The following is a 27,784-nucleotide window of genomic DNA, read 5'->3' on the forward strand; positions in this document are numbered from 1 at the left end:
TTTATTTAGAGACAGAGCTCACTGTGTCGCCCTTGGTAGAGTGCTGTGGCGTCACAGCAACCTCCAACTCCTGGACCCAGGCGATTCTCCTGCCTCAGCCTCCTGAGTAGCTGGGACCGCAGGCACCCACCACAATGCCCAACTATTTTTTGTTGCAGTTTGGCCGGGGCTGGGTTTGAACCCACCACCCTCAGTATATGGGGCTGGTACCCTGCCCATATTTCTTGGCTGCATTTCTTGTTACAACTTGTAGAACATACAGTGCAAAATATTTCTCACTGAGTAATCAGTGGGCACATAATGTATCTAATAAGGAATTAGGTAAAATCCTAGGGATTTAACCTGATCTCTGCTGTCCATTTTACAAATATTAGATTTCTTTTTACTTTAATTTTTAAAAAATTTTATGTTTTCCCATAGGATTAAGTCAGCGTAGGTTTTTGAAGTTGATTCTGGAAACTGAAATGCCTTTTAAAGATTCAGTGTATTGCATCGGGCGCCTGTAGCACAGTGGTTACGGCGCCAGCCACATGCACCGAAGCTGGCAGGTTCAAACCTAGCCTGGGCCAGCTAAACAATGACAACTGCAACAAAAAAATAGCTGGGCGTTGTGGTAGGTACCTGTAGTCCCAGCTACTTGGGAGGCTGAGACAAGAGAATCCCTTAAGCCCAAGAGTTTGAGATTGCTGTGAGTTATGACGCTACAGCATTCTACCGAGGGCGACACAGTTGAGACTCTGTCTCAGGAAAAAAAAGTTTCTGGCTTGGCGCCTTGCTCAAGCAGCTAGGGCGCCAGCCACATACACCTGAGCTGGCAGGTTCAAATCCAGCCAGGGCCCGCCAAACAATGACAGCTGCAACTAAAAGAAATAGCCAGGTATGGTGGTGGGCACCTGTAGTCTCCAGCTACTTGGGAGTCAGAGGCACTACAGCACTCTACCCAGGGTGACAGCTTGAGGCTGTCTCAAAAAAAAAAAAAAAAGATTCAGCGTATTGTTGGTAATATATAAAGCATGTTTTGGGGGATGAAAAAGTCTTTTTTTTTTTAATTTTTTATTTTTTAGAGACAGAATCTCACTTTGTTGCCCTCAGAAGAGTGCTGTGCCCCCGGCCAAAAACTGCAACAACAACAACAAAAAATTAAAACATTTGTTATCATTCATATTGATTTATTGCCATAGAAGTGCTATTTTGTCTTACAAATTGAGATTGAATTCATTAAGCAAGATTATTAAGTGTGCAACAAAAGCTAACTTCCAAGCCTATTTATTCAGTGTTCAGTAATAATGGTAACAGTGGTTGAGGGTTATTCTTTTTTTTTTTTTTTTAATTTCGCCGGGGCTGGGTTTGAACCCACCACCTCCGGCATATGGGACCGGCGCCCTACTCCTTGAGCCACAGGGGCCGCCCTGAGGGTTATTCTTGTTCAGAAAAATTTTATACTCTGCCTTGGGCTTCAAAACCATGATAAAATGTAGCTACTTCTAGACCATTGAACTGCAGGCAAGTCAGGATATTCACCTTCTATTTTTGACAAAAATTCATGGAATTGATGATGGTTAGGGCTATAAGGGTGAATTGAGAGCAAAGGAAAGTCACTTTTGATAGTAATGTGATAGATTCAAAAATTTTCTTTCTTTTTTTTTTTTGTAGAGACAGAGTTTCACTTTAGGCCCTCGGTAGAGTGCCGTGGCATCATACAGCTCACAGCAACCTCCAACTCCTGGACTTAAGTGATTCTCTTGCCTCAGCCTCCCGAGTAGCTGGGACTACAGGCGCCCGCCACAACGCCTGGCTATTTTTTTTTTTTTGGTTGCAGTTCAGCTGGGGTCGGGTTTGAACCCGCCACCCTCGGTATATGGGGCCGGCGCCTTACCGACTGAGCCACAGGCGCCGCCCTAGATTCAAAAATTTTCTGTCATGTACCTGCTTAGGTATAGGATTACAGGCTTTAAATACCTTACATTTTCACAAGGTTTGTAAATGTGACCAGCTAACTCCTTTTGTCATGTACATATAAATTCTACCACCATCATTCACTTTCTTGTAAGTTGAGAATATTGTGATTAATATTTTTCTTTCTTTTTTTTTTTTGAGACAGTCTCAAGTTGTTGCCCTTGATAGAGTGCTGTGGCATCAGAGCTCATAGCAACCTCAAACTCTTGGGCTTAAGTGATTCTCTTGCCTCAGCCTCCCAAGTAACTGGGACTACAGACAACGCCTCGCTGTTTTTTTTTTTTTTTGGGTTGTAGTTGTCATTGTTTGGCAGGCCCGGGCTGGGTTCGAACCTACCAGCTCTGGTGTATGTTGCTGGTGCCCTAGCTTCTGAGGCGCTGAGCTGCCTTTCTTTCTTTCTTTTTTTTTTTTTTTTGCAGTTTTGGCCAGGGCCGGGCTCGAACTGGTATATGGGGCCGGCACCCTACTCCCTGAGCCACAGGTGCTACCCTTTGTTTTTTTTTTTTTTTTAGAGACAGTCTCACTTTGTCACCCTCAGTAGAGTGCTGTAGTGTCACAGCTCATGGCAACCTCCAGCTCTTGGGCTTAGGCGATTCTCTTGCCTCAGCCTCCCGAGTAACTGGGTCTACAGGCGCCCGCCACAACACCCGGCTGTTTTTTATAGACATGGTCTTGCTCTTGCTCACGCTGGTCTTGAACCTGTCCGGCCTCCCAGTGTGCTAGGATTACAGGCATGAGCCACCATGCCTGGTGGTGATTAGTATTTAGTTTGGTAATGTTTACATATATTGTATTCTTGGCACATCTGTGGTGTCATTTCATGATAAACACAATGCTTTACCATCAATTCAGTAACAAAAAATAATCTACACTCCACAGTTTTCCTTTAAAAGGTAATCTCAAAGTCTGCTTTTCTTGTTTTGGTATGATGGGCTCATACTGGTGATTTAAAAATAATAAAATGTGATATGATGGTAGCGTGGTACTTGAAATGCTCTTGAGTTGTAATTGTGTTACTGCAGTTTGTAGCAGAGCGGAGCTGTGCAGGCACTGCAGGTAGTCCCTGTTGCAGTTTCTCAGCTCTCCCATATTAGTGCACAAGTAGCTATACGCAAGTAAAAGACCATGACTGTTCTATTGCAACTATTATGGACACAAAAATTGGAATTTCATGGAATTTTCACGTGTAATGAAATATTCTTTGATATACATATTGTCAACCATTTGAAAATGTAGAAACCGGGCGGCACCTGTGGCTCAGTCGGTAAGGTGCCGGCCCCATATACCGAGGGTGGCGGATTCAAACCCGGCCCCGGCCAAACTGCAACAACAAAAAAAATAGCCGGGTGTTGTGGCGGGCGCCTGTAGTCCCAGCTACTTGGGAGGCTGAGGCAAGAGAATCGCTTAAGTCCAGGAGTTGGAGGTTGCTGTGAGCTGTGTAATGCCATGGGCCATAAAGTGAAACTCTGTTTCTACAAAAAAGTTAAAAAAAAAAATGTAGAAACCATTCTTAGCTCATGCATGATACAAAAACAGTGAGATAGATTTGGCACATATGCTTAGTTTGCTGACCCCAAATGCAGAAGGCCCTGTGTACATGGCCTATTTGGAAGTATTGGTTTATTTGCTTAGCTGTCATAATCCTGTCAATTCTTAGTCTTTTCCTTTCAGTGAGGAGTGGTTGAGATTAAATTTTGTTCATTGGATATTTTGGGTTAACTTGAATAGAGGACCCTTCTCTTTTGTTCCATTTTTAATTGCTGTCATCTTTTCAAATCAGAGCACATTAGTCTTCAAGCGTTATGTAAGAATGTTGTGCCTGGTGGTTTAAAGGACTAACTTTGACCTTGGGTTCACAGGGGTGAGTAAAGTTTATCGTTGTGTTTCCTTTATGTTCTGTAGCTCTCAAGAAAAGATTGCTGGGGTGCCTGTGGTGAGATAAGAAAAAGGATTTTGATGTTGTTTACTACGAGATAGAAATGCTGTGGTCATAGAATATTATTTATTGGCTCCATGCCCATAGCACAGTGGTTATGGCGGTAGCCACATACACCAGGGCTGGCAGGTTCAAACCCGGCCCAGGCCAGCTAAACAGCAATGACAACTGCAGCAAAGAAATAGCTAGGTGTTGTGGCAGGTGCCTGTAGTCCCAGCTACTTGGGAGGATGAGGCAAGAGAATGGCTTAAGCCCAAGAGTCTGAGGTTGCTGTGAGTTGTGGTGCTACGGCACTCTACCGAGGGTGGCATAGTGAGACTGTCTCAAAAACAAACAAAAAAAAAGAATATTATTTACTTTTTGTTTGGATTTAGAAACTTCTGTTAATTTAAGGTGCAGTGGTATGTGGATTATCTGTTTAATCTCCAGTGCCTAGAAAAGTGCGTGATAGTAGTACTCTGTTCTGCTCTTCTCTGGTGTAAGGAATTGTCGTCCCTTTATTTGGATTATTTTAGGCAATATCTACCAATTTCTTCTGTCCTTGGCCTATTAAAGTCTTTTCTTCACTCAGCAACCAGCATATGTGTAACTGCAATTTGTAATGTCTTACACATAATTCTGCTCATATTACTCCTGTGCTCAAGACACTCTAATGGCTGCTCTCACATTACCCAGAGGAAAACCAAAGTCCTTGTGACGGCTTGCAAGGCCTTATCCATTTATCCATGTCTCTGACTTGATCTACTATTAACTCCCTGTCAACTTTTGCATTGCAGCTACTCTTTTTTTTCTTCCTCAGATAAGCTGAGCATGTTTCTTCCCCAGGGTATTTTTTTTAGAGACAGAGTCTCACTTTGTCACAGCATCCTCCAGCTCTTGGGTTTGGGTGATTGTCTTGCCTCAGCCTCCCAAGTAGCTGGGACTATAGGTGTCCGGCTATTTTTGTTGTCGTTGCAGTTTGGCTGGGGTCAGGTTCAAACCTACCACTCTCAGTATGTGGGGCTGGTGACCTACTGCCACAGGCGCTGCCCTTCTCCAGGGTCTTTGCACTTGCTGTTTCCTCTTCTTGGAATAAGGCGGACAGACTTTCCCTTTCAGTCACTGCTCACCATCTGTCTGTCCGTGTCCCTCTCTTTTGGCTTCTCACGGCAGTATATAAAATTGTAATTCTTATTCCCCTGTGTGTCTGTCTGCCTCCTAGAATGGAAGGTGTAGGAATGAGAGGACTTTTTTTTTTTTAATTTTATTTATTTATTTATTTTTAGAGACAGTCTCACTTTATAACCCGAGGTAGAGTGCCATAACGTCACAGCTCACAGCAACCTCCAACTCCTGGGTTTAGGCGATTCTCCTGCCTCAGCCTCCCCAGTAGCTGGGACTACAGGCGTCTGCCACAACGCCCAGATATTTTTTTTGTTGCAGTTTGGCCGCGGCTGGGTTTGAACCCATTACCATTGGTATATGGGGCTGGCACCCTACTCACTGAGCCACAGGCACCACCCGAATGAAGGGACTTTTTAACTGTTTCATTCCAGTGCCTCGAAAAGTACCTGGCATATAGTCAGTATTTAATATATTTGGTGTTTGCTGTTGGCTAAGTGGACAGTTAGTAATACGCAGAAGGGAAACAGTTTTGTTGGCAGTGTGGGGTCTCCCTGCTAATATACTGGTGTCTGGTCAAGGGAGATAAGTAGAAGTGGAAAAGTATGCCCATGGCTCGGGGGAGGAGAGTGTACAAACTGGTGGCAGCAGGGATCACGGAGGGAGAGTTTCAGGAGTCTCCTTATCATCCCAGAATAACAAGGCTACAGCCTCTGATTTGCGTTTCCCCGCATTACAACAATGTAAAATTGAAGACTCGTTGGAATAAAAGAATTCTTGCCAGTATCTGTGAAGTGATTGATAAACAGTAAGGAAACATGAGGAGCAGTAAAATGAAAGATTTCTGCATGTGTGCTTTTGCCATCTGGTTAGAGTTTGAAGGGATAGTATAGGAATAGTTTAATTCAGCATGTTACAGAGTAAGAGCAGTTTTCAGTCATGTAGCAGTTGTGAGATTTCCCTTATTAAGGCAAGCTGACTGATGGAACCCCCTGTGCCTTTGGAGTTAGGGAAGATATTTTGGCTGATGGAACCTAAGGATGAATTCTAAGAAATAAACAGCAAGAAAATATGCAGAACTATTTTGAAAGAATAAGTTTTGAAGGTGCTATGTTTTTACTGTTTCAACTAAGTAAATATATATAAACATTGTCATTAATTTGATGAAGCATCTAAGTGAATATTATTTTCATCTTAATAAAAGTCTTATCCTTTTAATAATTTTAAGAGGCTTTGATTGGCTTTTTGTAATGTTAATTATCTGATTACCTTTAGTATAGGTCAGGAGTTTATTGCTGGGGTCTTTGGTTTACTCAGCAAACACGTATTAGTGTTAGGCATTTGAAAGCGTTTACAGCTCAGTGAGGAGCTGACATGTTAACAGATGTAATGAGAAGTGTAAGGAGAGACAACGTCCAAGGTGACAAAGAGGGTAGTACCTAACCTAGCTTGGGAGAGCCCAGGGACTGCTTGCCAGAGGAGAGCCTCATAAGAATGAGACGGGAAGGAGACATTGTAGTCTGAGGATTCTGCATGTACAAAGAGTTTGGAGATCATAGTTTAAGGAAGTAGATTCCTTTGCTTCCTGGTCAAGTAAGGAAGGATTCAGCTATGTGCAAAGCCCAGGATTTCAGGGAAAGCTAAGGTGGGTAGCCTGTATCGCTTTGCTTGATTGAATTCTCAGTGAGAGATTAATGGCGAGACTGCATCTTCAGATTATTTGGATCTTGTGTGCCTCTCTCCTTTATAGTAATATGAATGTCTAACAAAAACTTTTATAACCCAGGAGTGAGGACATTAACTACTTAAATGAGCTTGCTGGTCTTAGAATTTGGTTTTCCTATTCATTTTGCGTAGTGCTTCACCCAGCCTTCTTTTCATTTATCTGGGGATATTTAGACAACTGGAGCATAAAGCAGTTTTGTGTACATGTGCGCCCGGGGATTGGGATGAAAAGTTATTTTACCTTTAAGACCAAATGCGGTGTTTCATGCCTATAATCCTAGTACTTGGGAGGCTGAGACGGGTGGATTGCCTGAACTCAGTTTCAAGGCCAGCCTGAGCAAGAGCGGAGACCCCGTCTCTCTTTAAAAAAAAAATAGCTGGGTGTTGTGGCAGGCTCCTGTAGTTCCATCCAACTACTTGGGAGGCAGAGGCAAGATAATCGTTTGAGCCCAAGAGTTTGAGGTTGCTGTGAGCTATGACATTACGGCACTCTACTGAGGGTGACAAGGTGAGACTCTATCAAAAAAAAAAGAAAGAAAGAAATGTGTATGTTTAATTTAGTTCAGCATTCTTCAGTTAATTTTTTCATATTTCAAACATCTGATTCTTGTCAAGCTAATGTGTAGTACCAGGTTGAGTTATGAAGCTCATGAATTCATCTTGTGTATTGAAAGCCCTACCACCTGAAATATTGCCAGTGAAAGCATCAGGTTACAAGAAGGAAGGTTTTAGTTTTCTACAGTGTAGTAGGTTGCATGTGTATGAGAGAGCCTATTAGTCCAGTATGCTTAAGAGAAGTGAAGTTGAGGGCTAAAGTAGGGTTTTTGCTTATAGATTTCAAGCAAGCATACATAATGGAATCTATAAGACTGGGCAGCCATTTTATCACTGCTTTATTTCCTCTCATTTCAGAAGTGTATCCTGACGTGTAAATTGGAGAAACCAGTGGGACTGCCAGTATTTTTTTGAGGTAGTATCTGGAATCCAGTGCAAGTTGAATCATTTTTCACATCAGGTAAATGTATAGTGGTAAAGGAACTAATAACTTCAATGATTTATAAAACCATTGATTAACCAGAAGGTTCCTCAATGGAAGTTCTGGGTTCTTAGGGAGCAGTATTTGTTTGAAAACGATTAACTATAAACTCGATACATATATAATCGTTGTTAATATTTGGAGGAAGTCTTTTTTCACGCATATGTTACATGGATGTGTATGTGTTTGATTAAAATTGGGGTTGTACTTGTCACCTGTTTCTTGTTAACAAGAACAGGTTTCCCCTCTGCATTTTTTTTTTTTTTTTTTTGGTTTTTGGCCGGGGCTAGGTTTGAACCCGCCACCTCCGGCATATGGGACCGGTGCCCTACTCCTTGAGCCACAGGCGCCACCCCCCTCTGCATTTTTAAAAAATGATTGATAGCATTTCATTGTGAATGTACCATATAATTTATGTAATTAGTCTCTTTTTGGTGTACTTTTAGGCTTTCCCCTTGCATTTATCTATCATACATAATTGGTGGGCATGAGTAAATTCTTACGTACATTTGATTTCTTCCCACATTTTCTTTTCTTCACTTTAAAAAGCATTTGACAGGCTCAGCACCTGTAGCTCAGGGGCTAGGTAGGGCAATGGCCACATGCACTAGGCCTGGTGGATTTGAATTTAGCCTGGGCCTGCTAAAACAATGACAACTGCAACAAAGAAAAATAGCTGGGTGTTGTGGCAGGTGCCTGTATTCACAGCTACTTAGGAGGCTGGGGCAAGAGAATTGCTTAAGCTCGTTTTTTCTTTTTTTTTGTTTTTTTGAGACAGAGTCTCAGTATGTTGCCCTCAGTAGAGTGCTGTTCCATCACAGCTCACGGCAACCTCAAAGCGATTCTCTTGCCTCAGTCTCCCAAATAGCTGGGACTACAGGCGCCCGTCACAATACCCAGCTGTTTTTTTTTTTTTTTTTTTTTTTGTAGAGACAGAGTTTCACTTTATTGCCCTTGGTAGAGTGCCGTGGCGTCACACAGCTCACAGCAACCTCCAACTCCAGGGCTTAGGCGATTCTCCTGCCTCAGCCTCCTGAGTAGCTGGGACTACAGGCGCCTGCCACAACGCCCGGCTATTTTTTTGTTGCAGTTTGGCCGGGGCTGGGTTTGAACCCGCCACCCTCGGTATATGGGGCCGGCGCCCTGCTCACTGAGCCACAGGCGCCGCCCTCCCCAGCTGTTTTTAGTTGCAGTTGTCATCGTTGTTTAGCAGGCCTGGGCCAGGCTCGAACCCTCCACCCTCGGGGTATGTGGTTGAGAAGGTGCCCTACTCAAAGAGCTGTGGTCGCCAGGCCAACATTTGACATACTTCTAATACATGTACAACAGTACTATATCTAGCCATACCAGACCATGAACTGTGCAGGGCTTTTTATGAAAAATAGCAGTTCCTCCCCACTTCCTTTCTCCATCCCAAGAAGCAATTATTTTCAACTCTTTGCTGTTTTTTTTTTTTTTTTTTTGAGATATAGTTTTACTATATTGCCCTCGGTAGAGTGCCGTGGTGTCACAGCTTACAGCAACCTCAAACTCTTGGGCTTAAGAGATTCTCTTGCCTCAGCCTCCCAAGTAGCAGGGACTACAGGCGTCCCCCACAATGTCCCAGCTATTCTCTTGTTGCAATTGTCATTGATGTTTAGCTGGCCTGGGCCAGGCTCGAATCTGCCAGTCTCAGTGCACTGTGCTGCGGGGCTACCGGTGCCCAGCCTTGATGTTACCTTTCTAAAGGATAAGCTTCTTTTGCTTCTCAGTGTTTGATTTTATGTATTAACTTTGCCCATTAGAAAGTGGCAGTTTTTGGTAGGGTTGCCCAGTAGCCTCATGCGTCCACATTGTCACTCTGGTTATAATGTAATGTTGGTCAGGGCAGTATTCACACAGTTGACAGTATTAGGATTACATGCAGCTTATTCACAGCTCACTCACTTTGCATGCTGGGGTTATTTTCTCCTTTTTGCAGAACTATTTGTATTCTCTGTTGTTAATAATTATCCTTTTGTCCATTTTGTTTAGATTGTTTATATTGGTAATTCCTCTCTAAACTGTAGCCTAAAGAGTAAGAGTTTGGCTGGGGTAGAGAGGTAATTCCTCTCTAAACTCTAGTGCAAAGAGATCCTCGAGAACCTCTAAGCATTTTGTGTGTTTTTTTTTTTTTTTTTTTTTAATATATATAGAGAGACAGAGTTTCACTTTGTTGCCCTCAGTAGCGTGCTGTAGTGTCACAGCTCACAGCAACCTCCAGTTCTTGGGCTTAGGTGATTCTCTTGCCTCAGACTCCTGAGTAGCTGGGACTATAGATGCCCAGCTATTTTTTTTGTTGCAGTTTGGCTGAGGCTGGGTTCAAACCCACCACCCTCAGTATATAGGGCTGGCACCCTACTCACTGAGCCATAGGCACCACCCAGCATTTTGTGTTGTAAGTTCTTGGAGATACCTTCCCATCTGCCCCATTCTGGCAGGGTGCTCTCTGCAGCGGTGCAGCTGTTATACCTGGGTCATTATCCTGATGATTTTTTTCTACCTCTCTTGGACTAGATGTCATTATCTTTTCCCATTTCTTATTTTGTTTAGCAGGCCCAGGCTGGCTTTGAACCCAGTGAGGTGCACAGGGCGGCACTGTAACCATTGAGCTATGGGCACCCAGCCTTTTCCCATTTCTTTTTTTGTCTTGATTCAATCTTCTGTTTTGGAGGAGAACCTGTCTCTGTTAGCTTTCTGAGAAGGGTACAAAGAGTAAATTTTTTAGACATTACATGTTTAAAAATGCCTGTATTCTACCTCTAATATTGATGATTAGTATAGCCAGGTATAGAATTTTAGTTGGGAAATAATTTTCCTTCAGAATTGTGAAGATACTGCTTTATTCTTGGAGAGATGTTGGTCTTTTATGTAGAGTTGTCTTTATGTTTAAGACTCACTCTACTGGGTCAGGGGTGGTGGCTCATTCCTGTAATCCTAACACTCAGGAAGGCCAAGGTATGTGGATTGCCTGAGCTCAGAAGTTTGAGACCAACCTGAGCAAGAGTAAGACCTCATCTCTTAAAAAGAAAAACATAGCCAGGTGTTGAGGTGAGTGCCTGTAGTCCCAGCTACTTGAGAAGCTGAGGCAAGAGGATCATTTGAGCCCAAGAATTTGAGGTTGCTGTGAGCTATGATGTCATAGCATTCTACCCAGGGCAACAAAGTGAGACTCCGTCTCAAAAAAACAAAAAAAAACACTGTGCTCTACCACACCCCTGCAACTCACCTATTGAAGTGCAGTTGTAAATGGAAAGGTACTAGGTAGTTATCTCAACAGGAAGGTCTTAGTGGATAGAGATTAGAAACTGCAAAAATAGGGGGCGGCACCTGTGGCTCAGTGGGTAGGGCACTGGCCGCATATACCGAGGGTGGCGGGTTCGAACCCAACCCCGGCCAAACTGCAACAAAAAAGGCATTCTGGTGGGTGCCTGTAGTCCCAGCTATTCAGGAGGCTGAGACAAGGGAATCGCCTAAGCCCAGGAGTTGGAGGTTGCTGTGAGCTGTGACGCCACGACACTGTACTGAGGGTGATAAATTGAGACTCTGTCTCTACAAAAAAAGAAAGAAACTGCAAAAACAGGCAGTGCCTGTAGCTCAGTGGGTAGGGCGCAGGCCACAACACCTGATGCTGGCAGGTTCGAATCTGGTTCGGGTCAGCTAAAGCAACAATGAAAACTGACTGCTACCAAAAAACAGCTGGGCGTTGTGGCTGGCGCCTGTAGTCCTAGCTACTTGGGAGACTGAGGCAAGAGAATTGCTTAAGTCCAAGGGTTTGAGGTTGCTGTGAGCTGTGATGCAACAGCACTCTACCAAGGGCAGCATAGTGAAACTCTGTCTCAAAAACACCTAGATTTGAATCCTTGCGCTCTTACAACTACTCTGAGATTTATCAAGCCTTGGCATTCTACCGGGGGCAACAAAGCGAGACTCTGTCTCAACAACAAAAAAAAAGCTTACAGCAACCTCAAACTCTTGGGCTAAAGCACTCCTTTTGCCTCAGCCTCTTGCGTAGCTGAGACTACAGGCAATTGCCACTATGCCCAGCTAGTTTTTCTATTTTTAGTAGAGATGGGTGGGGTCTTGCTCTTGCTCTGGCTGATCTTGAACTCCCGAGCTCAAGTGATCCACCCGCCTCAGTCTCCTAGAGTGTTAGGATCACAGGTGTGAGGCACTATGTGGGTCTAAGGTGTGTGGGGTTTTTTGTTTGTTTGTTTTTTGAGACAGAGTTACATTGTGTCACCCTCTGTAGAGTGCTGTGGCGTCACATCTCACAGCAACCTCAAACTCTTGGGCTTAAGAGATTCTCTTGCCTCAGCCTCCCAAGTAGCTGGGACTACAGGCGCCCGCCACAACGCCCGGCTGTTTCTTGGTTGCAGTTGTCATTGTTGTTTAGCAGGCCTGGGCTGGGCTTGAACCGTGAGCCTTGGTTTATGTGGCCGGTGCTGTACTCACTAGAGGCCCTAACATGTTTTTTAATGTATATTTGGATATATTAAGAGAAGAAAGTTTGTGTGTTTTGGATGCTTCCTCTTTCTTTTCCATGATTTTCTCTTAGTTAATTTTAGGTGACAGCTTAAGTGCCACCTATTGGCTATCTTATTTATTAGTCACTATTTATGCTGCATTTTTGGCCAACGTCATATGTTCTTTTTCTCCTTTCTAGTACTTACCAAAATTTATTATAGTTGTCCTTTTGCTTACTTGGTTATTGTCTGTCTTAACCTCTGATAAGCTCCATTAGGGCAAGAACCTACTGATTTTAATGTATCAGTGTTTATTCACTCACTGTCTAGGGTATTCTTGAAAGACTTTAAGGGATTCCTTGAGTTATTTCCAGCTATAATTTGTCTCATCTAGAGCTATTCCACTTAATTCAGAGTATAATAATTTTTTTTTATTTTTTGAGACAGAGTCTCACTATGTTGCCCTTGGTAGAATGCTGTGGCATCATAACTCACAGTAACCTTCAAGTCTTGGACTCAAGTGATTCTCTTGCCTCAACGCCTGGCTATTTTTTTTAAGAGATGGGGGTCTTGCTCTTTCTCTGGCTGGTCTAGAACCCGTGAGCTCAGGCAGTCCACCCGTCTCGGCCTCCCAGAGTACTAGGATTACAGGTGTGAGCCACTGCTCCGGCCAAATATTATAATATTTTAAAAATTAATTTGAATTCACATTAAAGAAGCTTCAGGAATAGGAATGAGTAGGATGGTGCCATAGTATTATGGCTTTTGAGCGTGCTTGTCAATTATGCATATTTTATATATATATTATATATATATATAGAGAGAGAGATAGTTTGGCTATGTATGATGAAGTCTGACAATGGAGTTCGCGGACTCACCTAGAAAAAGTGCCGCATACCTCATTGCTGGAGGTATGGTCCACAAAGGTGACCATAGTTCCCTGAACTTGTGACAGAAAAACAAAAAAGCTTCCATTTTGTAAGGATGAACCCAGAGAATCCGAAAATGTGCTTGAAATATTTTTAACATTCATTGTGAGTTAACTGTTTATACCTCCACCTCCCATAATGTTATTCCTCTACCTTAGCTTTGTATTACTGTTGACTCCAAAGTATTCTTTTTGTTTGTTTGTTTTTTTTGAGACAGAGTCCCGAGCTGTCACCCTGGGTAGTAGTAGTAAGTAAGTAGAGTGCCATGGCGTTATAAACCTCACTCTTGGGCTTAAGCGATTCTCTTCCCCTTAGCCTCCCAAGTAGCTGGGGTTACGCCCACCACACAATGCCCGGCTATTGGTTGTAGTTGTCATTGTTGTTTGGCGGGCATGGGCTGGATTTGAACCCTCCAGCTCCAGTGTATGTGGCTGGTGCCCTAGCTGCTTGAGCTACAGACACCGAGCCCAGATAGATTTCTTTATTCTTACTGGTCTTTCATAGACAAATGCTTTAGCATTTGAAGTTTTTGCTATGGGGAAGATGTCCAAGGTGCTGAAAGAGAATAAAGGATAAATTAGTGCATTTTGTAGACCAAAGGTTAACTTTTCAGAGCAACTGTTTAGCTGTGTTCTTTTCTGGAACAGGAGGTAAGGAAAAAGATTACTGTTTTCTTGGTAGGAAAATGACCCTGAAAGAAAGTTGACTTTTTTCTAGTAAAGACTTGAAAAAGTTGTGGTTCTTTACTTTATAAATGACTCTAGTTCTTTATGGATTAAAATCCTGTATTTTATAGGGTAGAGGACATGCCCTTACCTTCTTAGAACATTTGAGCATACCCTTTCTCTCTTTTAACCAGTTCCTTAGATGTAAATATTAAGGGTATGCCTGTGACTTTCAGTGCCCAAGGACTAGAGATAGAGGCTGATGTGCCACATACTCTGTAACCAAGATATAATTGCATAGGTTTTCATCTTATGGCACTGGGAAACTTGTCTTGTGTCATCTCAGTACTTTTATTAACAGCTGACTAGTTTTCAAAACCGTCTTCTGAGAACAGACTGCACCAAGTCACTGATAACTGTCCTCATTTTTGTCTGTGTTTCCTAGTGTTACCTAGTTAGGGTTACATATCAGGTTTTTTATTTGCTTCTGGGGCTTGATCTTTTTTGGGATTTGTACTTCTCAGAAATTCTTTTTGGCTGGGCACTGTGGCTCAGGCACCATGGCTCACGCCTGTAATCCTACCACTCTGGGAGGCAAGGTGGGTGCATTGTTTGAGCTCAGGCGTTCGAGACCAGTCTGAGGAAGACCCAGAGCCCGTCTCTACTAAAAATAGAAAAACTAGCTGAGTGTTGTGGTGGATGCCTATAGTTCCAGCTACCTGGGAGGCTGAAGGAGGAGGATTGCTTGCACAATCTTTTTTTTTTTTTTGGTTTAAAAAAAGAAAAGATGCTGTTTTTGGTCTAAAAAAAAAGAAAAATTCTTTTTTTTTTTTTTTCTTGTAGAGACAGAGTCTCACTTTACTGCCCTCGGTAGAGTACCGTGGTGTCACACGGCTCACAGCAACCTCCAGCTCTTGGGCTTACGTGATTCTCTTGCCTCAGCGTCCCGAGCAGCTGGGACTACAGGTGCCCGCCACAACGTCCGGCTATTTTTTTGTTGCAGTTTGGCCGGGAGTGGGTTTGAACCCGCCACCCTCGGTATATGGGGCTGACGCCCTACTCACTGAGCCACAGGTGCTGCCCGAAAAATTCCTTTTGATGAAAGGGCAAAAGTTGGTTTTTAAAAATTAGTCATTTCATATTTTTAAAAAGTTTATAAAATATCCAAAGAAGTTCAGGATTTGCGAAGGCGTTCGCTTATTTGTGTAAATACATTTTCTTACATTAGGTATAATTGAAAAGTGACCCTCTCTTCAGAGATGTCAAAAACAAACAAATCCAAGTCTGGATCTCGCTCTTCTCGCTCAAGATCTGCATCAAGATCTCGTTCTCGTTCATTTTCCAAGTCTCGGTCCCGAAGCCGATCTGTCTCTCGTTCACGGAAGCGCAGGCTGAGGTAAGGAGGTGTGACTTTGTACATTGAGATAATCATTGCATCAGTCAACATGGGTGTTCGAAGACCTTTTGTTAAACTTTTTCTGTGAGTGTCAAATGGAGGGGAAAGGGGTTGGCTTGAGGTGTAGAGTTGGGCTGTAAGAAATCTCAACTCTCTTCAAACACTGCAGATCCAAACTTTGATTGCCATGCTATTTGCCTAATTCCTTTTCTTCTCTGCCAGCACATATTCTTTCCATTCACTTTAGAAGGAAGAGCATTTTGTTTATATTTGGGCTGCTTGTTTCCAATTTCAACACTTGATTATTTTTCACTGAGGTATTATTATTATTATTATTATTATTTTTGGCTTGCACCAAAGTTTATTTTCATCATCAGCAAAGAAAGGATAGCTGAGAGGATAAATAATATGAACAACATTGCGAGCAAGAGAAGCCTTAACTCACTAAATGATTAAGCTTTTTAACTTCCTGGGAGTCAATTTTATATGCCTGATGTGCTGTTTACTAACCAGCTGAATCTATTTTGTAAAACACATCTTAAAACTTAGGCTTGATGCCTGTAGCTCAACAACTAGAGCGCCAGCTACATACACCGGAGCTGGTGGGTATGAATCCAGTCCAGGCCTGCCAAACAACAATGACAACTACAACCAAAAATAGCCAGGTGTTGTGGCGGGCGCCTGTGGTCCCAGCTACTTGGGAGGCTGAGACAAGAGAATCGCTTAAGCCCAAGAGTTGGAGGTTGCTGTGAGATGTGATGCCATGGCACTCTACCATGGCAACAGCTTGAGACTGTCTCAAAAAAAAAATTAAAAATCACTGTTGTAAACATCAGATGAACATCATTTTATCTTACTGAACTGTGAGCATAATTGTTTTAAATTTATTATTAATTTTTAAAAATTGAGCCAGTTTTCATACCGTTAGGTGGATTTGTCTATTTCAGTTATGTCTTGGAATAGGATGCCAAACCTTCAGTGTCTTTTCTTTTTTGATGTGTTGTGATTTTTCATTATTTTCATTCTTCACAAGTGTTTTAATTTTAATTTGTGGGTAGATAAGAACCTTTCGGTGGATACAAGTATCCATATGATGTGAGTTTGGAAAATACTTGTGTACTTAAATATTAAGGGAGATTTTTGCAGTTTCATTCTTTTTGTCAGACTTGTATTAGAACTCTCAACCTCAGGCGCGGCGCCTGTGGCTCATGGAGTAGGGTGCCGGTCCCATATGCCAGAGATGGCGGGTTCAAACCCAGCCCCGGCCAAAAAAAAAAAAAAAAAAAAAAAAACTCTCAACCTCAAGCTATCCTTGTGCCTTGGCCTCCTGGAGTGCTAGGATTACAGGTGTGAGTCACCACACTGGTCTTAAGCTTTACTCGTGGTGGTATTCTGAACCCTATAGTGTGTTTGAAGAGTGTAAATGGTCAGCTGGGTGCTGTGGCTCACGTCTATAATCCTAGCCTTCTAGAAGGCTGAGGTGGGTGGATTGCTTGAGTTCAGAAGTTTGAGACCAGTCTAAAGAGCAAGACCCTGTTTCTACTAAAAACAGAAAAATTAGCCAGCGTTGTGGCATGTACCTGTAGTCTCAGCTACTTAGGAGACTGAGGTAGGAAGGTTGCTCTTGAGCCCAAGAATTTAAGGTTGCTGTGAGCTGTGACACCATGGCATTCTATCCAAGACAACAGAGTGAGACTGTCTCAAAAAAAAAAAACAAACAAAAAACCCCCCAAATGGTTGGTGATTTTTTTGTTTTTTTGAAAACCTCCTGACAAGAGTAAGTTAATTCTAAAATGGAATCTGTGAGAAGCCAGTGTGAAAGGTTGATATGCACAAATATTAAAGGGGAAATTCCATTGAATTTTTTTTTTTATTATAGGATCTTGCTCAGTTGCCTGGGCTAAATTCATCTTAGTTCACTGCAACCTTAATGTTCCAGCCTCAAGCAGTTTTCCTTTCTTATCTTGCCAAGTAGCTGGGACTACAGGCATGTGCCACCATGCCCGGCTAATTTTTCTATTTTTTTTTTTTTTTTTTTTTTTTGGTAGAGATGGGATCTTGTGATTGCTCAGGCTGTTCTTAAATGCTTGGGCTCAAGTGATCCTCCTGTCTCAGCCTCCCAAAATGCTAGGATTACAGGAATGAGCCATGGCTCCCCAGCCTGTATTTTTAATCCACCTGAGGAGTTTGCTGTAGAGGCCTATAGGAAGGAGCAGAGACTCTTGGTAATTACTGCCTTGCACTCGGGGTTTTGATTTAGGCAAGTAAAACCTCAGATTAACTCATTTAGTTCTAAAAGATACCTTTACAAAACTTAATCTAGTAAATAAAGCGAAGTTGGTTTAAGACTTAGAGGCTAAAGAACTGAAAGTGAGAGACAAAATTGAATTGGAAAATGTTAACCATTTCTGAATATTTGTGACAGCTGGAATTTTGAGCAAATCTTTTTTCCTTGTTCTACAAATCATTTGGTGAATGGTGCTTGACTTGACAAGGGAAATGAGGGAAAAATATCTGAGGCAGGTAGTATGTGCTGGGGTAGCTAGAGCTACTTTATATGTTATCTCATGCCTAGAAAATTAATTACTCTAGAAGAATTTCTCCACTAGAAAATATGTTTTTATGCTTGTTTGAAGTCTGACTTCTCTGCTTTTTTAGAAACAGATAACTTTGCCACGGGATGTTCAGTTTTTATTTCTGGCTTATCTGTTTCATGTTTTTTTTTTTTTTTTTTCCTTTTTTCCTTCTCCTATAAGGAAAGTATCTATCCAGAGAGTTTGAGAAATTATGCCTTTAAATTAACTAACTGCTGAGTTCTACAGAATTGGAGAACATTGATTATTTCCTTGTATTTCACAGACTGTATCCTTTTAAGTGACTTCTCTTAAATAACTTCATTTGCAATCTGCAGAGACTCAGGTTCCTGCATCTGTGCAGTGACTGCAGGTTTTGGATGCAGTGTGCCCCAGGGCTTTCACTAATAATTGGTAACAGAAGCAGCAGTAGCCTCTGAGGATGGGAACATGAATTAAACCCTCCTTAGTGCTGGTGGTGGATCACCTCATTCAAGCATAGCGGTTTAATGGGGTCATTCTCCTAGTCTGCATCTGCCTCTCCCTTCTTTTCTTACATTGTTACTATTTTCAAAAGAAAAGTGTAGAAGGTAAGTTTTTTTTTTTTTTCCATTGTACTAAATAGCAACCATTAATAATGAGCAGTAAGTGCATCTTTGCCAGGTGGTGTTATTCATGGGGTAGGTAAAATGTCTGGGTACAGTAGATTTTAAGTAGTGGAAAACCAATCCTGCTTTATCTTCCTTAGATGAAACATGTACATTTTTTTTCTTTAAAAAAAAATTTTTTTTTTTTTTGTAGAGACAGAGTCTCACTGTACCGCCCTCAGGTAGAGTGCCGTGGTGTCACACGGCTCACAGCAACCTCTAACTCTTGGGCTTACACGATTCTCCTGCCTCAGCCTCCCGAGCAGCTGGGACTACAGGCGCCCGCCACAACGCCCAGCTATTGTTTTGTTGCAGTTTGGCCGGGGCTGGGTTTGAACCCGCCACCCTCGGCATATGGGGCCGACGCCCTACTCACTGAGCCACAGGCGCCGCCCTAAAAAAAATTTTGTTGTTAAATCCTAAAAAACCTTGGTACATGTGCCAAATGAAGGGATTATTTTGTTTTGTTTTCTATTGTTTGATTATGTTCTTTTAAAATTTTGAGACAAGTTCTCACTGTTGCCCAGACTGGGGCACAGTGGCATAATCATGGCTCACCACAGCCTACGATTCCTGGGCTCGAGTGATCCTCCTGCCTCAACCTCCCCAGTAGCTGGGACTGCAGGCCTGTGCCACCATGCACGGCTAAATTTTGAAACATTTTTTTGTAGAGATAGGGTCTCATGTATTGCCCAGGCTAGTCTGGAACTCCTCTTTTTAAGGAGTCTTCCCACTTTGGCTATCCAGTGTGTCAGAATTATAGGCATGAGCCAGTGTGCCTGGCCCCTAAACCAATAAAAAGTGTATCTGTTCCCAGTCAGGCCCGATGTGAGAGTTTTTGTTATATATATGAGGAGTTTTTGTTTTACATGTAGAAAAAAAATTTTTTAAGAATTCTAATAAATTTTACTTATTTCTAGCTAATTGCTTAGGAATGGTCATTAATGATCTGTATCATAGTGGACAGGACAAGTAATATCCAAGAACCCCAATGGAGTTTTATATGAAGACATGTAGGTTTTGGCTTTTTGATGGAAACAAAACTCCCTGTTACTGACAAGCTTGACATTCATAAACATAGTGTTTATATGGTTAGGTTACTGTTGAATCCTTGTGGTTCTGGAAATGTACCTTGTTGTATCACAGTTCTATATTGTTTAATGAAGAAGAACACAACACTAGGGCGGCGCCTGTGGCTCAGTCGGTAAGGCGCCGGCCCCATATACCGAGGGTGGCGGGTTCAAACGTGGCCCTGGCCGAACTGCAACTAAAAAATAGCCGGGCGTTGTGGCGGGCGCCTGTAGTCCCAGCTACTCGGGAGGCTGAGGCAAGAGAATTGCTTAAGCCCAGGAGTTGGAGGTTGCTGTGAGCTGTGTGAGGCCACGGCACTACCGAGGGCCATAAAAAGTGAGACTCTGTCTCTACAAAAAAAAAAAAAAGAAGAGCACAACACTAGCCTTCAGGTTGATCTACAAGTTACACACCGGGAGGAGGGTGTTTTTTGTAGCTACTCTTTGTTAACCCCACTTGTACTTGGGTGCCTTGTGATCAAATAGTGCCCCCTTGTGGCACCTAGGTAAGATCATGTATTATAAAAGGTCAATTCCTCAGCCACAGGAATTGACCTTTTAGTGAGCTGATTTCCAGATCCCCAGTAAAAAAAATTCTGTTTTAGCAAATTATTTTAAGCTTTTGAACAGATGCATCCTCCAAATTTGATTCTCCAAGTGTGCCTTGATGTAGACCTGTTGTACCTGTACTTTTACACTCAGACCCAGATCTTAGTGGGATCTAAGAAATTTGCCTTGCACGGGGAGAGGTGACTAGGATGGGGAGTAAAATGTTGTAGCAGACTAGGGGACAGAGGACCTGAATAGTTACCTGTCTAGACACAGCTTGCATTTCTTCCTTATTTCCAGTGACCTGGGGACCTGTAAAAACCCCCTGTGCTGGTGAAACTCTTAGCTGTTATTAGAGTATATTAAAATATTCTATGTTCAGTTTACTGCATTAAGAAAATTTTGACAATAGTTTGTGTAGAAATACATCTCCATTTTAAATGTATTACAGTAGTAATGAAGCAGTTTATTTTGTCATTTGTTAAAATGGTTTTTATCTGTATTTTTATATTTAAGTTTGTGCTCTTGCTTTGAAAACAAAACTGAAATGAATGACGTACAAGAGCAGGGATTTCAAAATGTTACCTTCATTGCCAGATTTTTCTTGAATTAAAATGCTTGTCTCAAAAATTCAAATATTTCTTCCTTTCCCCTCCTTCCAGTTCTAGGTCTCGGTCCAGATCATATTCTCCAGCTCATAACAGAGAGCGAAATCACCCAAGAGTATATCAGAATCGAGATTTCAGAGGCCACAACAGAGGCTATAGAAGGCCCTATTATTTCCGTGGGCGCAACAGAGGCTTTTATCCATGGGGCCAGTATAACCGAGGAGGATATGGAAATTACCGCTCAAATTGGCAGAATTACCGGCAAGCTTACAGCCCTCGTCGGGGTCGTTCGAGATCCCGTTCCCCAAAGAGAAGGTCCCCTTCACCAAGGTCCAGGAGCCATTCTAGAAATTCCGATAAGTCATCTTCTGACAGGTCAAGGCGCTCCTCATCTTCTCGTTCTTCCTCTAACCACAGCCGAGTTGAATCTTCAAAGCGCAAGTCTGGAAAGGAGAAGAAGTCCTCTTCAAAGGATAGCCGACCATCTCAGGCTGCTGGAGATAACCAGGGAGATGAGGCCAAGGAGCAGACATTCTCTGGAGGCACCTCTCAAGATACAAAAACATCTGAAAGCTCAAAGCCATGGCCGGATGCCACCACATACAGTGCTAGTTCTGCATCACGGACCTCGGCAGTTTCTGAGCTGAGTCCTCGGGAGCGAAGTCCAGCTCTCAAAAGCCCCCTCCAATCCGTGGTGGTGAGGCGGCGGTCACCCCGTCCTAGCCCTGTGCCAAAACCTAGTCCTCCACTTTCCAACACATCCCAGATGGGCTCAGCTGTGCCAAGTGGTGCTGGGTATCAGTCTGGGACACACCAAGGGCAATTCGACCATGGTTCTGGGTCCTTGAGTCCATCCAAAAAGAGCCCTGTGGGTAAGAGTCCACCAGCCACTGGCTCCACGTATGGCTCGTCTCAGAAGGAGGAGAGTGCTGCTCCTGGAGGAGCAGCCTATACAAAGAGGCAAGTATCTCATTTCCCCTGCCTGGTTGTGTTTTCATCTCACTAAGTTGGCAGTGTAATTGTAATGTGTTCTAAGTTAGAGCTCTGATTCATGGTAATAAGGTAATCCCCATTTCCTAAACTTTTCATTAGTAAACATTAAAAGCATCACCCAAGGAAACCTTTAGCTTAACTCTAGCTTTCCTACCTTCCTAAATTTGTATTGCAGCATAAAGTTTCTTTAGACTACTCTGCAATGATGTTTTCACATTTAAAATTTGCCTTGGATTCTACCAATGTAAGCCAGAGAACAGTAGAGATTTGTGGGTCAGCTATCAAAAAAATATGGTCTTTGCCAAAATGAATGGCCATTGGAGCTGTTAGACCCTCTAGAACCCACCATCTACTATGTGATCTGCATCCGCCCATCATGGTGAAGAGCTGCACCCTCACACCCTGCAGTTGAGGAGACTGGGCAGAATGGGAAAGTCCAAGGCTTAGTCCAGGAAGGCCTTGTTTTAAAACCACAAGGTGGGTGTATGTCCCAGTAGAAGCCAACCAGGCTACGTGTTAGGAGAGGACATGACAGTGCTTCCGCCTTTCTACCCTGGGGGACACGGTGAGTTGGACCATGAATCTTTGTTTCTGTGGTTGGATGGATTGGGATGGCAGAGAAGTTATAGGGAAGTTGTGCTGAGACCAGATTGTGGTCAAAAGGGACTTAACCCAGCAGGTGGTTTCTTTTTTTATTAGCATCTTCCTTGAGCCTTTGTTCTTCTTTGCCATATTAATGCAACTCTGTTTTGATTAGGCTTTCTCCGTTAGTGGTTCAGATGAGATATTCTGAATCTGCACTTTCCTGCCTTTAATAAGTCTATTTTAAAGAGTAGGTTTTGTTCCATGCCAGGACTGTGAATCTTATTAGATAAGACTAGAGCATGAGCTCTATTTTTCCATAAGAAAGAGAATGATTCTTGCCACTGCCAACCTCTCCCCCATTAACATGTATTCTGTTTTTATTTGTGTTCACAGTATATTTCATATTTAGATCTTCTAGGTGACTTGAAGCAAATTTGAAGTCTCCTTTGAGACTTGTATTTCCAAATGTGAGTTGTGTAAAAAGCAAAACAGTCCAAGGTTGAACATTCTATGTTAACTTTGCTGAAAGCAGATTTTAACTGGCTGGGGGAAGGTTGGGTAAGACCTTCATTTTTTTTTTTCCCCCACAAACCACATTACAGGTAAGTAGGTTTTTGTTTTTTAATATCATAAAAGTAACTTGCTGTTCTTTTTGGTTGCTTTTTGTAAGACATAACTCCATGAACCACATGTTTTTCTCTTAAATACCAAGTTCATAGATCCGTGAATGATAGTTCTTTCAGAAATTATTAGAAAGTAACCAAGTAGAAAATCCTTTGGTAATACTAAAATCCACAAGACATGTTTGTTCAGAAAATCAAAAACCAATGACCATATGGTGTTACTTTAGAGCAGGTTGCTTAAGATGTCTCGTGTGTCTTTCTTGTGTTTTTATATAACTAGGTATCTGGAAGACCAGAAGACAGAGAATGGAAAAGATAAGGAACAGAAACAAACAAATAGTGATAAAGAGAAAATGAAAGAGAAAGGGAGCTTCTCTGATACAGGCTTGGGTGATGCAAAAATGAAATCTGATCCATTTGCTCCCAAAACTGATTCTGAGAAGCCTTTTCGGGGCAGTCAGTCTCCCAAAAGATACAAGCTCCGAGATGACTTTGAAAAGAAGATGTCTGACTTCCATAAGGAGGAGATGGATGATCAAGATAAGGACAAAGCTAAGGGAAGGAAGGAATCTGAATTTGATGATGAACCTAAATTTATGTCTAAAGTCATAGCAGGTGCAAATAAAAATCAGGAGGAGGAGAAGTCAGGCAAATGGGAAGGCCTGGTGTATGCACCTTCAGCGAAGGAAAAGCAGAGGAAAACAGAGGAGCTTGAGGAGGAGTCTTTTGCAGAGAGATCCAAAAAGGAGGATCGGGGAGGGACCAAGAGAAGCGAAAGTGGGCATAGAGGGTTTGTGCCTGAAAAAAACTTCCGAGTGACTGCTTACAAAGCAGTCCAGGAGAAAAGCTCATCGCCTCCCCCAAGAAAGACCTCTGAGAGCCGAGACAAGCTGGGAACCAAAGGAGACTTTTCAGGGAAGTCTTCCTTTTCCATTACTCGAGAAGCCCAGGTCAATGTCCGGATGGACTCGTTTGATGAGGACCTTGCACGGTGAGTTGTATTCTTTCTTGAGCCACAGGATTTTCTTGGCCTAAGTTATGTCTCCTAATCTCTCTCTCTCTTTTTTTTTTTTTTTTTTTTGAGACATGGTCTTACTCTGTCACCTTGGGGTTGAGTGCCATGGCATCATCCTAGTTCACAGCAACCTCAAATTCTTGGGCTCAAGCGATCCTCATGCTTCAACTTTCCCAAGTAGCTAGAACTTCAGGTGCCCACCACAATGCCCAGTTAATTTTTCTTTTTCTTTCTTTTTAGAGACAGAGTCTCACGTTGTCACCCTTAGTAGCGTGCTCTGGCATCACAGCTCACAGTAACCTTCTTGTGCTTAGGCGATTCCCTTGCCTCAGCCTCCCAAGTAGCTGGGACTATAGGTGCCTGCCATAACGCCCAGCTATTTCTTTTGTTGCAGTTTGACCAGGGCCGGGTTTAAACCCACCACCCTTGGTATATGGGGCCGGTACCCTACTCACTGAGCCACAAGCGCCGCCCAATTTTTCTTTTTTTTGGTTCAGACAGGATTTTGAATCTGAGTTCAAGCAATCCACCCATCTCAGCCTTCCAGAGCTAGAATTACAGGCACGAGCCACTGCCATCTTTTCTTTTCCATTTTCTTTTCTTTTTTCAAGGCAGAGTCTTGCTTTGTTGCTATGGGTAGAAGGTTATAGCATCATCATAGCTCACTTATAACCTCAAACTCCTGAGCTCAGTTGATCCTCCTGACTCAACCTCCTAAGTAACTGGGACTACAGGCACGTGCCACAATGCCTGGCTAATTTTTTATTTTTTGTAGGTAGGTTCTCGTTCTTGCTTAGACAAGAACTTCTGAGCTCAAGTAATCCTCCTTCCTTGGCCTCCCAGAATGCTAGAATTATAGATGTGAGCCGTTGCGCCTGGCCGCCTACTAACCTCTCTCACTGAGAACATTTTCCTGTATTTCCCCTGCTGTTTCAGTTTCAGTGCTGTGATACACTCATGTCCTTCTGTCTTCAGTGGAGAGTGCGTGTCACTGAGTGATTACTGGGGGCAGTATCGCTGGGTGGAGAAGTGTCTTTTTCAGTCCCTAGTGACTGTGCTTCTTACTCACACTGTTTATCATCACCTTCTCTTACCCCCACCCCCAAAACAACTGTTTATTTTTGTGTTTAACATGTCTTGCCTGTGAAGCCATCCAGGACCCACTTCTTCATTCTTAGCTGGCTCTCTAGATTATAGTCCAGGTCTCACCATCAAATAACAACAGCAAGGTTAGAGTTTAGGAAGGCAGATACACGCCCCTCCCCAGCTTTAGGAAAAGAGTAGTAAGGTCCAGCTGACTGTTTTTCCCTTGGTTTGATTACCCAGCTAGTTGAAGTCTATTTGAGCAGCATTCTAGTCACATCCACTTTTGCTTCTTGCTGTCACTTCCCTGAATTGGCTTGCCTGGCTAAGTTAGTTGATCTTAACAGTTATGATGCATTGAGGTTTCTTTGAACTTTGGTAGTAGAAGAAAAAGGAGCTTTGTGGATAGATTTAAATCTCTTTGGGGGAAAAAGTATCTTTATGATTTATATGTTCTTTCTATATACTTGTTACTGACTTTGGTATCCTCATATTTCTTTTTATAGACCCAGTGGCTTATTGGCTCAGGAACGCAAACTTTGTCGGGATCTAGTCCATAGCAACAAAAAGGAACAGGAATTTCGTTCCATTTTCCAGCATATACAGTCAGCTCAGTCTCAGCGCAGCCCCTCAGAACTGTTTGCCCAGCATATAGTGACCATTGTTCACCATGTTAAAGGTGAGTCCAGCCACTAGCCTGCTTCAGACTCTGTTTCCACACTGTTGGCTTCCTCTATTATAAGCAGAAAGATGAGTGGATGAATTCAGGGGAGCCTTTGTGGGCCTTTATCTTATCTCAAGGGCCTTTGAAACCAGGAGCTGATTTGAAGGAAATTCCATTTAGGGAGACAGTTCCATATTTTAATTGCAGCGCTTGAACATTTTGAAACGCTACCCTGTTTCCCCGAAAATAAGACAGTGTCTTATTTTAAGGTGTGCTCCCAACGATGTGCTAGGTCTTATTTTCAGGGGATGTCTTGTCTTTCCTGTAAGTAGGTCTTATTTTCGGAGGATGTCTTATTTTCGGGGAAACAGGGTAGCAACCCGTGATCATGAGAATAGATAAAAATCCTTAATATGAAAGATAAATGCTTAGAAACTTAGGAGCCATTAGGAAAGTGACTCTTCTAGCACCTTTGTCTTTTCTTCCCTTTCTAGTGGTCTCTTGTAGACCTTGTGGTGGGAATTTCTTCCCCAAATTATTTTATCATCCCCTGGGCAAATGGAGATGAGTAGGTTGGAATGGCCAAGAAAAGTGATACACATATATGGATGCTGAAATTTAAACTCAAGGAAGAGGAGAAGTAAGCTCTAGGTTTCTCCATCTTTGTATCCATGTCCTAAGATAAAGGAGGTAATGGTAGAAATCCTTTGCCTAACGTTGGGTTATGTCTGAACCAGCCATTTTTCTTTCCTCTTTTTAGTATGTTCGTTGTATGGATTTAACAACTTTATTTATTTATTTTTTTAAAAGAACTTTATTTTTTATTTTTTTTTTAGAGACAGAGTCTCACTATACCGCCCTAGGGTAGAGTGCCATGACATCACACGGCTCACGGCAACCTCTAACTCTTGGGCTTACGCGGTTTTCTTGCCTCAGCCTCCCAAGCAGCTGGAACTACAGGCACCCACCACAACGCCCAGCTATATTTTTGTTGCAGTTTGGCCGGGGCAGGGTTTGAACCCGCCACCCTCGGCATATGGGGCCAGCGCCCGACTCACTGAGCCACAGGCGCCTCCCGGATTTAACAACTTTAGTCACATCTCTGGCTGCAGAACCATGCAAAAGAGTTGAACATTGTGTTCATCTTTGGTAACATGTGTTTCTTTGAATCCCAACAGAGCATCACTTTGGGTCCTCAGGAATGACATTGCATGAACGCTTTACTAAATACCTAAAGAGAGGAACTGAACAGGAGGCAGCTAAAAACAAGAAAAGCCCAGAGATACACAGGTGAGGACCTTAGTCTTATAGTGGAGGTTGTAATAAAAGGTTTCTTATCAGATACTGAACTCCTCTTGTTAAATACTGCTAATGTACCTTTAACGCAAAATTTAGGGTAATAACTTCCAGACTCTTAAGATAGATGCGGGCATTTATATTTGAAAGGATATGCTTTGAGAACTATGGTCTCCCCTTTAGAGCCTGAAAAAAACAGCTCTCTTGATACAGGTGAATTGCTGTATTTTTTTTTTTTTTTTGAGACAGAGTCTCAAGCTGTCACCCTATTATATATGAGGGCATATATAATGCCATGGCATCATAGCTCACAGCAACCTCCAACTCGTGTTTAAGCAATCCTCTTGCCTCAGTTTTTTCATTTTTAGTAGAGATGGGGTCTTGATTTTGCTCAGGCTGGTCTCAATCTCCTGAGCTCAAGCAGTCCACCTGCCTCGGCCTCCCAGAGTGCTAGGAATACAGGCGTGAGCCACCGCATCCGGCTGAACTGCCGTATTCTTGTAGCTGACAGGTAACCTGAGGTGACTGTGAACTTTCTGTAGCGTAAATGCTAGTTTCTTTAAGCAAACTGGTATATTTTATGGTAGTTCCATTCTTTTGGACAAATTTGCCTGGGGAGTGAAGGGAGGAGCTTGTAGGATTAACTCAAAGAGTTTAAAACTCAGTGAGTTTAAGGAATATCCAATTTTGGCGGCTCCTGTGGCTCAGTCCGTAAGGTGCCGGCCCCATATACCGAGGGTGGCGGATTCAAACCCGGCCCCGGCCAAACTGCAACCAAAAAATAGCCGGGCGTTGTGGCGGGTGCCTGTAGTCCCAGCTACTCAGGAGGCTGAGGCAAGAGAATCGCTTA

The 27,784-nt window shown here is 42.7% G+C and overlaps 1 protein-coding gene across 1 annotated transcript in view; it reads left to right on the forward strand.

Annotated features, from left to right (window-relative positions):
• Window positions 1–27,784, forward strand: part of THRAP3 (thyroid hormone receptor associated protein 3) — a 52,943-nt gene that overhangs the window by 15,091 nt on the left and 10,068 nt on the right. The window contains exons 2-7 of the mRNA XM_053576355.1: window positions 7,631–7,733; window positions 15,061–15,228; window positions 20,730–21,635; window positions 23,157–23,867; window positions 25,481–25,653; window positions 26,817–26,928. Coding sequence (XP_053432330.1) covers window positions 15,092–15,228; window positions 20,730–21,635; window positions 23,157–23,867; window positions 25,481–25,653; window positions 26,817–26,928 — 2,039 coding nt within the window. The 5' untranslated portion in view covers window positions 7,631–7,733; window positions 15,061–15,091. The remainder of the gene's footprint in view (window positions 1–7,630; window positions 7,734–15,060; window positions 15,229–20,729; window positions 21,636–23,156; window positions 23,868–25,480; window positions 25,654–26,816; window positions 26,929–27,784) is intronic.

The sequence above is a fragment of the Nycticebus coucang genome, chromosome 22 (assembly GCF_027406575.1).
Source record: "Nycticebus coucang isolate mNycCou1 chromosome 22, mNycCou1.pri, whole genome shotgun sequence".
NCBI classification, from domain to species: domain Eukaryota; kingdom Metazoa; phylum Chordata; class Mammalia; order Primates; family Lorisidae; genus Nycticebus; species Nycticebus coucang.